The sequence below is a fragment of the Tinamus guttatus genome, unplaced genomic scaffold, assembly GCF_059628265.1.
Source record: "Tinamus guttatus ecotype Peru unplaced genomic scaffold, ASM5962826v1 Tinamus_guttatus_pri_ptg000314l, whole genome shotgun sequence".
Classification (NCBI taxonomy): Eukaryota; Metazoa; Chordata; class Aves; order Tinamiformes; family Tinamidae; genus Tinamus; species Tinamus guttatus.
The window spans coordinates 11381638-11391780 of record NW_028288848.1 but is presented as its reverse complement, the minus strand read 5'-3'; the positions used below and the strand labels follow the sequence as shown (position 1 = coordinate 11391780).

Genomic DNA, 10143 nt, shown 5'->3' with positions numbered 1-10143 from the left:
CATATGTGTAAATATGTTCTATATATTTAAGTAAATATATATCGTATGAATATATACACATGTACAAGCCATCATTTTGTTCTCACACCAACAATAACTTCAGGAGATTAATCGTAATCATGCAATTACATTCATTATTAATGGAATGCCACGGCCGTTTTATCCTCCTCTCAGGTACTAATCCCTAGCAAGCCTTCTGACCTTTTTATTCCCTTTCTTTTGCCCGCCGTGCTTTGTCTTGCTTGTCTGTTTTAGGTTTTTATCTTTCAGAGGTTTATTATTTACTGCATAACTAACCATGTATTTCAATATTGTCAGGGTCGGGACTTAGACCTTGCCTAGTGGAGGAAGTTATACAGAATTATTTGCACTGATTTAGTTAAACAGTGCAAGTCTCCTGAGCACTTTATATCATTTCAGTTTAATTCATGAATCATAGAGTAACAAATCAATTCTCTTGGCAGAGAATGAGAAAGATTAGACTGGATCTTCAGCTCTTCTATCTCAGTATTTATTAGGCTAAGGCCTCTTCAGGGCTTGTTGCTGTTCTCTTTAATTTTCTCTGCCTAATGGACCTGATCCAGCTCTTGATGACATAAATGAGGGTTTTTCCATGACCTCCAGCTGGGAGCTGGAGATGGCTAAATCTTTATTAAAGACCCAGAGATGCTTAGAATGACAAATAACTCAAACCTGCCTCCTCACTGCAGGGTACTAGGAATTCAGAGTTCCCAGATTGAGTCCCACAATACTGTCGAGATTGTCTCTGCCCTGAAAAATGTTATATTATTTATGTATATTGTTACATTATAAAGGCAAAATAAACAACCCCTAGAAACATCTCATAAGTATAGCAATTTCTACTGATATTATGCAGGAAATATCACCATGGAATGAGTCACAATCTGACTAACAACAACAGATAAGTTAGATCTCCCATAAATATTGAGTTGGGATGAAATTACCTTTTATAACTCCCCAGAGATTTTGTGGGGTTAGGCTGAATAGACTCAGTGCTCAGTGTATTCCTGGTTTCGTAACTGCCTAACAAGAACGTAGATTGATGTTGCCATGCTAAATCAAAATGCATTGCTATTTATATTTTCCTTTTCCACCATCTTTCACATCCCTACAAATTACCAAAAATAAATAAGAAGAGTATCTGAGAACACACTAAGCAAGAGCATTCTGACTTCCACTGATTGCCAGTTCTGCTTACTGTGCCCAACGCTTCTTGTTCATGGCCATAGGAAGCAGCACTGTAGAAGCAGCTGAACTCTTAAGTATTGGACTGTTTCGGAAAAGGGTATTTGACTTATTTACGAACCTAAGATTTGGTTTAGTGCAAAGTCAGTTTTCTCTTTCTGAACTGAATGTTAAGAAAGCTGTGAACTCCATAACTAGCAACATCTTAACATGCTGTAACAATTCATCTGCAGTTACAGAATGTCCTTGTACTGTAAGTAGTGATGTCTCTTGCCATTTCCATCTGTATCCCAATTGTGATTTCCCTTTGATTTTACAGATTTACAATGGAACTTACATCCTTGCCTAAATTCCTTTGGACAAGTGACAACAAACTTCTGCATCACCATTTTCCGGACATATTTGCTACCGTTCATACCACACAAGACATTCCCAAAGAAGTGATTTTTGGACCCTGCCTGCTCCAGAACACTCTTTTGGATACTGTAGCTTCTATTGCTCTCAAATGTTCTGATAGAAGGAACATCCATTATGTATTTAAGGTAAGAGAACACATCTTCAATGTTAGTCATTTTAGAAAGGGCTGCGTCCTCCCTCAGCAGGTAATATTGTCAAGGGGTAAATTTTTGTTTTGTTCAGCGCAACTAACAGCTCATTCAAAAGAGAGAAGTAGCCCAGTACGTTTCAGATATATGAGCTGTAGATTTCAGGGATCTCATTGAGAACTGCTTCCTTTCCAGGAAGTATGCAAAGTCTTATTTTTGTGCTGATGGTTTATGATCGGCTTCCATGTTGACAAGAAAAAGGAGGAAAGGGGACAAATAGTTTAGGATCCTCATGTCCTGTTTCGTCTTTCCAACCAAAGGACAAAGAAGGCTTAAAATGAGGTGGGACATCAGAGAGGGAAGAGAGTGGCATTGCACTGTTACATGCAGGGAGTGCATGTACAGCATTTGCAGACAGATCTCAGCAAGCTTTAATACAGTTTTCTCAGTCATCCTTAAGACTGAAATTGAAGGAACAGGGATTTTGGTGCAGGTTGTATGAACTGTGTAAGATTTCGGCAATCAAATAATTGGCAACTGGCCCACACAACCGTTAGGCAGCCACAACTTATTGCTACTAGTACATGGACTTGCTAAAGTGACTTCAGACATGTCTGTCTGTGTGCGGGTCCCCTTTTCAGTTGTTGGGGATGAAGCCATAGAGACAGGTCTGCAGAGCAAAAGGAATAATCATGCAGGGAAAGCCAGAAGTCCCAGGATGGTGATGGAGTGAGTGCAGGCTGTTAACTTTCTCCAAATCTGATTCCCAAGCTTTCTGTGTTCCCAAGCAATATATTCTCGAGCAATTACGTTTTGATTTCGACAATGTTTATTTTTCCTAATAATGCCAGCTTATTCTTCTGGGTATAGGAGTGCATTTTGGGAATCATGGGTCTACACAGAGACAGAGAGTTGGTGCTTTACAACCTGAGGCAAGCAATTTTCCCATACATACCATAGCATGGAAGGATCTGGGAAGGATCCAGTTCTCTGGCAGAGAAAAATTCCAGGGAGAATATGGAGTGGGGAGAGGGAGATACAGTTGTCTGGAGTTACTTACACTTTAAGACTTTTGCCTTGAACATGTTTAGAAAGAGAAGACGAGGCTTCAGGGTTTGGTTGATATTCATTTGGGTATCTGGTACAAATTTGCTGTCTTGGACAGTGTTAGCAGAACCCAGGTGAACTGGCAGCCCGTTGGAGAAAGATCACTCCTGGAATTAGGCTATATTTCTGTTATATTTCTCCTGGGAGTTTTGGAATGACTGTAGACTCAAGAAAGAGCTTCAAGGGCATTGGGGTGGCCCTTGAAAGGGATGCTTTCTTCGCTACATTTGAGTGAAGTAGTTGTTATGCAGCCATGAAATCAGATGCCTGAGTTGGCTCAGAACTCTGTCTTTTGGCAGTAAATACATGAAATTCTGACAAATAACTGTTTCAGATGTCATCTCCTGTCCCATATCTTGTATGTAAAACTTTCCAGAATTCAGGAGCTGGTATTAAACTTCTAACTCTTTGTGTCACAATGCCGTGAGGCGCAAAACAAGAAATAGACTTTGATATGCTGGCAATGGTACAAAAAAGGTAAACACAGGAGCGATTTGGCATGTGGAGTCTCTGCAACTGAGGTTCATGTTCATCCCAGTTCAGCAGCAATCTTACAGGAATTCAGGGAATATTATTTCTGGTCAGAATTTCCTCATCTTGGACTTGCATGTTTAGTCGAAAAGGATATTCTGTATGTTTTTCTCTCATATACTTTGAGACCCTAATTTGAGTTCTTTGTTTCAATTGATCAAAGAAATGCCAACAAGGTGCCACCGATCAAAGAAAATGCCTTGGCAGCCATGGGCACATGTGGCTCATTCTGGCCAATAATTTCCTCCCAGCAGAGCAAGCCAGTCCCCTATAAAACAGTGTCTCCCGTGGAGCAACTCTGGCCCTTACTGCTTCCATTGGATTGGTCCTTCACATTCTAAGGAAGAGACTTGCGCTCCCTTCTCCTCCCGCTTTTATCTGGCTTCTAAGGAAGCCAGATCTCCTTAAAGCACAGCTGTAATTGAGTTTGTCAGGCCGTGAAACCTTTGACTCATTTATGGATACAAAGGATTCATCTAAAGGACTAACTTGTCCTTTAGGTGGACTTGCAGGATTCGTAGAACCTCTTTACCTAGCCCGACAGGTAGAGGATAGCATCCTTGCCTTGAGAGATGAAAACTAAAGCTGTCAAGGGTCTTTAGTTTTCTGCACCTGGGTCTTATGTTCTGTCCTTTTTTTTCCTCCCCACATAACTCTCTAAGTATGTTTAGCTCTTTCTCTGAAGGCCCAGTTCCCAGAGGAGTGGTGTTCCCTTTGACTTTGCTTAGAGCTCTGGGTGGGTGCTTGGTATTTCTGAAACACAGACACTAATAAATGACAGCCTCTGTCATAGCTATTAGTTACAACCGCTGCGTGTGTGGGTGGGTGTGCTTGTGTCACTGTCAGACTTGTGTATTTCTCAATCCTATCATTCTTAATTACCATGGCATTTGGAGAGAACCAGTTGCAAGACACGCTAATTTATTTTCTCCTTTATTCTAATTAACTCTAGTGCTAATGGCATTTTCATGTTTTGTTCTTGTGTTCAAGTTACTAATATGATCATACTTTTGCATGGTAGGTAATAGTTACAGGGAGTTAAAAACAGGAAAGAAATAGCTAAAATATTAACACCCATGAATGGCTGCCTCACAATTAGTGGAAAACAAAGAGCTATACATTGCTTGGGGTGAAATTTAGATCATGCTTGTCATTAGACATTTTTCATTTCCCAACTTCTTCCTTTCAAAACAATGACTTAGTGCTTCAAAAATTAGTTGAGGCTTTTTATGTGTGTAAATGTTGCCCTTGATCGCCCTGTGTTTCTGCCTCTGAGCTATGAAAATCTTCCCCATCTTTCAAATCTGCCGTGGTAAACACCAAGGAAAAACTATAAAGAAATTTATCATTCTCTATTCAGAGCAAATGCAATAAAGTAAATAAGATGGGAGCCACAAACTAAATGAAGAAAACAAAAACAAATATTGTATAGTTATATTATTTCCAGAGCTTGTTCGACCGGTGACTAAATTACTCAAAAGTCTGTCAGAGAAAGGAGTCTATGGGACTGAGGACAATGCTATAACATGTACACAAAAGGGAAATTTAATTTCAGCAGTAGACTTAATATTAATTTTTTAACTTCTGGGTGCCCGAATTTGCAACCGAAGTAACATTCTAAACTTAATCTGTTTGGTATTTCTTAATGCATATATACTGAAAGTAAAACAAGCCCTTACTACTCTGAGAAATAATTAAATGAACAGTATTCTTCTGGTGAGTAATTGTCTTTTTTGATGCTTTGAAATTAATTAATTTTTAATGTTTTATAAAGTACAGGAATATGAATGCCACATTTTAATTCTGCAAAATGAAAGGCCTTGTATAAGTGCATTCTAGTTGTATTTATTAAAATATAATATTTATGTGATCGAGATCTAGCCAAACTATTGTGTGTGCAAATGTTGCCTTCTTAAATAATCAGAATTCCTCTTACACATGCTGATTCATATCCTCTCACATCCCTGGGATGAAGCACTCCACGTGCCTCTGGACAGAGCCCGCGCTTATTTCTGGGCTCACACAGCAGTGTTCCAGGGACCTGCACATCTCTCACTCACCAGACCATGACCTGGCACCTTTCCTGATTCATATCCCATTTCTCCATGGGAACAAAATCCCGACTTACAGAGGAGCAAACCACCTATATGCTTCTGTGAGACACACCTGGCAAGCACTCATGAGACAACCCACAGCAAGTAGAGGATAGCGTCCTTGCCGTGAGAGGGCCGGGGGAAGATCGGTGCTCCAGCCCTGGAAGTGCCAGGCCAGAGCAGGCTGCATGGGGACACCAGGGTCTCCTTCTCCCTCCCGCTCAGGCCTGTTCTCAGAACTCCCATTCATCTGTGTCTCTCTCTCCCAGTCCTGTTCCACACTTCCACTCCCCAGTGCTGTACGTGCTCCTTGCCTTGCACGGCAGCTGGCTTAGTCAGCACTAGATCCGGAGAAGGCCTTGGATTTGATCACACCTGTGTGAGAGCTGGACTCATGACTTTGGCATGTTGGCTCTCTATGAGGCAGAGAACAGGCTTTGCTCACAAATTCCAAGTAATTCCCCTTGTTTTGCATCCCAAGACCTGAAACTTCCCTTGTTTTTGCATCCTGTTTCACAGGTAGATGTTACATCTGTACACAGTCCCACAGGACTGCCTTGGATGAGACTTGTTCAAGCAGCTGCCAATAGTAAAGAGCAGAACTTGGAAGCATACCTAAAAAACAGCCAGTTATATTATCGCTCCACAAGGAAAATCAACAAAAATGAGGAGCTCCTCGTCTGGTATGATGAAGAGCTTTCCAGACTCCTGGGTTTCAATGAGATAAAAACCCAGAGTCCCCAAAATGGTGAGTATGAAATTGAGAGTCGTGCAGAGGTCACCGAGGACTGAAGAGAATCTACAGCGTCTTTGGTAATACAGGAAAATGGACCATACCTGACTCTAGCTGGTCAGCTAAGATAAACACTTTCTACCTTGGGACTGAGCCAGACTCAGAGAGCAAGAACAAAGATGGAGCCATGAATGCCATTTTTGCTGCTACTTCCCAAGAAAGGATAGTGCACTAGGGATTAATGCTGGTGTTTTTAAAGCTGTATAAGGGACATCCTGTACCTGACTCCCTTCAGTTCCTAAAAGCCTAACATATCAGTTTGATATATGCTTTTTTAATATGTTTTGGAATCAGGTATAGGCTAACAATCAGCTTTACTCTTGTAACTGAGCAGGACTATAAAATACTTAACAACTCAAGCACTATTTCACACAGTACCGCCTGCCTATTTGGTCTAGGACACAGTGGGAGCAAGAAAAAGAGCATGATTTTCATTCTGAGATGTTACTAGGAATTTATGGCTCTAAAAGAAAATAATTTGGCTGTTGTAGAAAGAATACAAATCTATATTACAAGAGATCAAGCTGAGCTGGAAAAAAACTCTTTAAATCTTCCTGTTGATTTAAACACAACTTACATAGCTTGGTTGGTAAATTTATAAAGTAATCTACTCACCTGTAAATTAATATAGATGTATTCATAGCAGGAACCCACTAAATCGTTTTTAACTGATTTCATATATAGAGCATTTTCATACTCTATATAGTTTCTGTGTAGACATACTGTGTCAGTCTGAGCCTATACAACCCTATAAACTGACCAGGGCAAAGTGTTAACCACACAGGAAACACATTATGTAGACTTAAGACTTTAACCTAGTGGGTGTCTCCCACCCGAGTCAATAGCTTTATTATAATATGAAGAACACAGTTTCTATAGTTTTGGAAGGGAACTTTGTTGTGCTGAACCTTCAGAGTAGCTCAGTAGGATTGAGCTACAGTAGGATGTTGTAGCTCAATCCAATGATGCCAGGAACTTTCCTATTTATCCCAGGCCCCAGGTGCATCTGGCATCATTCATATGCATAAACTGTGGTGTGTTGTGGAACAAAGTAGCATGGTCTCCAAAGATTAAGATGTGCCATGTACGCCTTGGTCACTGAGTTGTGTCCTTGCTGTCTGTGGGTAATCAATCATCCCAGTGAATCAGCGATGCAGTCTATCCAAGCGCCAGCAGGAGATGCTATCATGCCACTGCACCTTCTCCCTTCTTCCTGTCCACTACTGGCGTTGTCTCACTTAGAACGTTATTTCCTATGCTGTGCTTTGAGGTGTATAGCAGTTTGCCAAGTGAGCATGAATAAGGGCTTGAAGTATTGAAGTCAGATGATTTGTGAAAAGGTATGCTAAGGTAGAGTATGCTAAGCGGAAAATAGAGGTTCATGCCAAAATCTTTGGATTGAGCTTTAGAATACCTTGTAAATTACATGGGTATTTAGTGTTTGACAGAGGCATTAAAAGATGGTTACTTACCTGGAACATGTTCAGGTTCACAATTTGAACTATCATAAAGTTCGTAAGGTTTTATCTAGACTGTTGTGTACTGATAAGATTATCTAATAGAAACATGGCCTACATGTATAAATGAAAGAATTTTTGCATGTTGCTTGTGGAGGCAAATATGGTTGAGTCATTTTCCACTGTGGCAAGGTGGGGCTGATTCTGCACTGGCATAAGTTTTATTCTATATAATCTTGTATGATACCAGAGATGCTTCTAGTTTTTATCCATTTCAATGATCAGGATCTGCATCCATCCATGATTCTGACTTTGCAAAACTGACCATCTGTTGTCTGTTTCTGCAGAACTGAGATGCCAAGAATGCAACCGAGTCTTTAAATGTGAGCATTCCTATCTCTCCCATGTCCGCTTCCTGTGTGTCTCAGAGAAGAGTGTCCTGCTCTGGAGAAATTTCCACGACCCAAAGATTGCAAAAGGCAGCCTAACTGACCAAGCCACAAATTTTCACAGTCTGGCAAGGGATCTAGAGGTCAAAATGGCAGCTCGAAAAGATGATGCCCACAGTCTCACAGGAGAGAGGAGAGCAAAATCAGAAGAGGCTGAGAACAATAGGAACAGGAAAACAGTGCTGTTGGAGAAAACAAATAATCTGAGTGAAGAACATACCTGTGGGGGCAAGGAAGAGACGGGGGGAGAGAATGCATTGGCTGGTTCTTTCTGGAAGCTGAGCTCAGGAAGGCAGTTGGCTAGGAAGGATGCTTTGGAGCAGAAGCAGAGTGCTTTCACTGAGGTCAGGAAAACGAAGGACAGGCCGAGGAATGAGAGACCCAAGGAGTCAGAACAGGAGGACGGCCCAGTCCCACTTGGTAAAGAGCAGGTGTCAAAGGAAGCGTTGCTGAACTCCTCTGGCAGTGCGTTCTCCTTCGTGTGGCCCACCGGAGCGCGAGGAGAACAGAAGAGCGCTTTCAGCAAGCCCGCCAAGTGTCTAGCAGAAAGAGCTGCAGTAAATTCTTCTCATCCCATGAACAACTCACCAAAGAGCCTGGGGGAGCTGTCTGGCCTCATTGCCACCACAGACATCATGTGCTGCAGCAGTCTCCTGAATTCCAAGTTCTTTGTCAGTGATCTGTGCAACTCTCAGATGCTACAGACGAGCATCACTCAGAGCAATGTTTTCCCATATACCTCAGAACCATGGCCCAAACAAACAGGAGGACAGTTACAAAACACGACCACCACTTCCCCCTCCTCCTCTGCTTCCTCCTCCTCTTCCTTAACTCTCCTTCCTCCCACCTTCACATCATTTGGAGTAGCTGCCCAGAACTGGTGTGCCAAATGCAACCTGTCGTTTCGCATGACATCTGATTTAGTCTTCCACATGAGGTCACATCACAAAAAGGAATATTCCTCAAGTGAATCCCAGTGCAAGAGGAAATGGGAGGAGAAGCTAACATGCCCCATATGTCATGAGTACTTCCGAGAACGCCATCATTTATCTCGGCACATGACTTCTCATAACTAGAGCTGTCAACGCTGGTGTCACCAAGAGACTGGGCAGGTTGGGTAAAGAAGGGGAACATAATTCATTTGTATCCATTTCTTTTTTGTGTTTATACTAATTTCTTACAGCAAATCACTGTTTACAATAATTTATAATAGATGCTTGGCAAAAATATATATAATGTTTACAAGAGTCTGAGTGGGTTGTAAGTTCTGAAAACTCAACCTGGTCCTTGTCAATCTATTTTTGAGGAAATAAAATAGTGAAATGAATGCACATGCAGTATTAATTTGCAAAGAGTTGGGAACAAAGCCATTGTTTTGCATACAGAATTTGCTTGTATTTAATATGCTGGTGCCTGTGAAATATAATGTAAATACAGAAGTAACAACATCCTCACTGAATCTAGAATCTTTAAGCACTAAAAAAACACAGTGCTTGTGTGCTAGAAGGAAAGAAGTAACTGTTTTCTGTCAGTTTTGGCAGGCTCTTACTCTATTATGTTGGCTGGATCAGCACACTTGATCAGATTTGTGAGGGAAAACCTTATATCTCATTATCCCTTGGCCTTGGAAAGGAGTTACACTTCTGACTTTATCTGAGATTTGTGACTGGCAGCAATAGACAAAAGCACAGCCAAAGAGGATGTGATTTGTAAATCAGTACACCTAAATTCTGATCTAGGCTCTACCACTTTTGAAATATATTTTTTTAAAAAAACAAACCAACTTGGATCAAAATTTGACCTGCTGTCAACATTATTGTGTAGATAGCAAGTACAAATTCTGCCCAGAGGTGTGTTCACTAGATCTGCGTGATTTTGATGGGTGTACAGATCCAATGGGGCAGAGTTTGGCCTATGTGGTTTTTTTTTTCTTCCCTATTGGATATACTAAAATAAGCAACT

The 10143-nt window shown here is 41.1% G+C and overlaps 1 protein-coding gene across 1 annotated transcript; it reads left to right on the top strand.

The window, feature by feature from the left end:
- The first annotated feature begins 1518 nt into the window (after window positions 1-1518).
- Window positions 1519-9508, top strand: ZNF488 (zinc finger protein 488). Its single transcript, XM_010220830.2, has 3 exons — window positions 1519-1748; window positions 6002-6230; window positions 8080-9508. Exons 1-3 carry the CDS (start codon window positions 1533-1535, stop codon window positions 9255-9257), a joined length of 1623 nt encoding a protein of 540 aa, XP_010219132.2. The 5' UTR covers window positions 1519-1532; the 3' UTR covers window positions 9258-9508.
- Window positions 9509-10143: the final 635 nt, after the last annotated feature.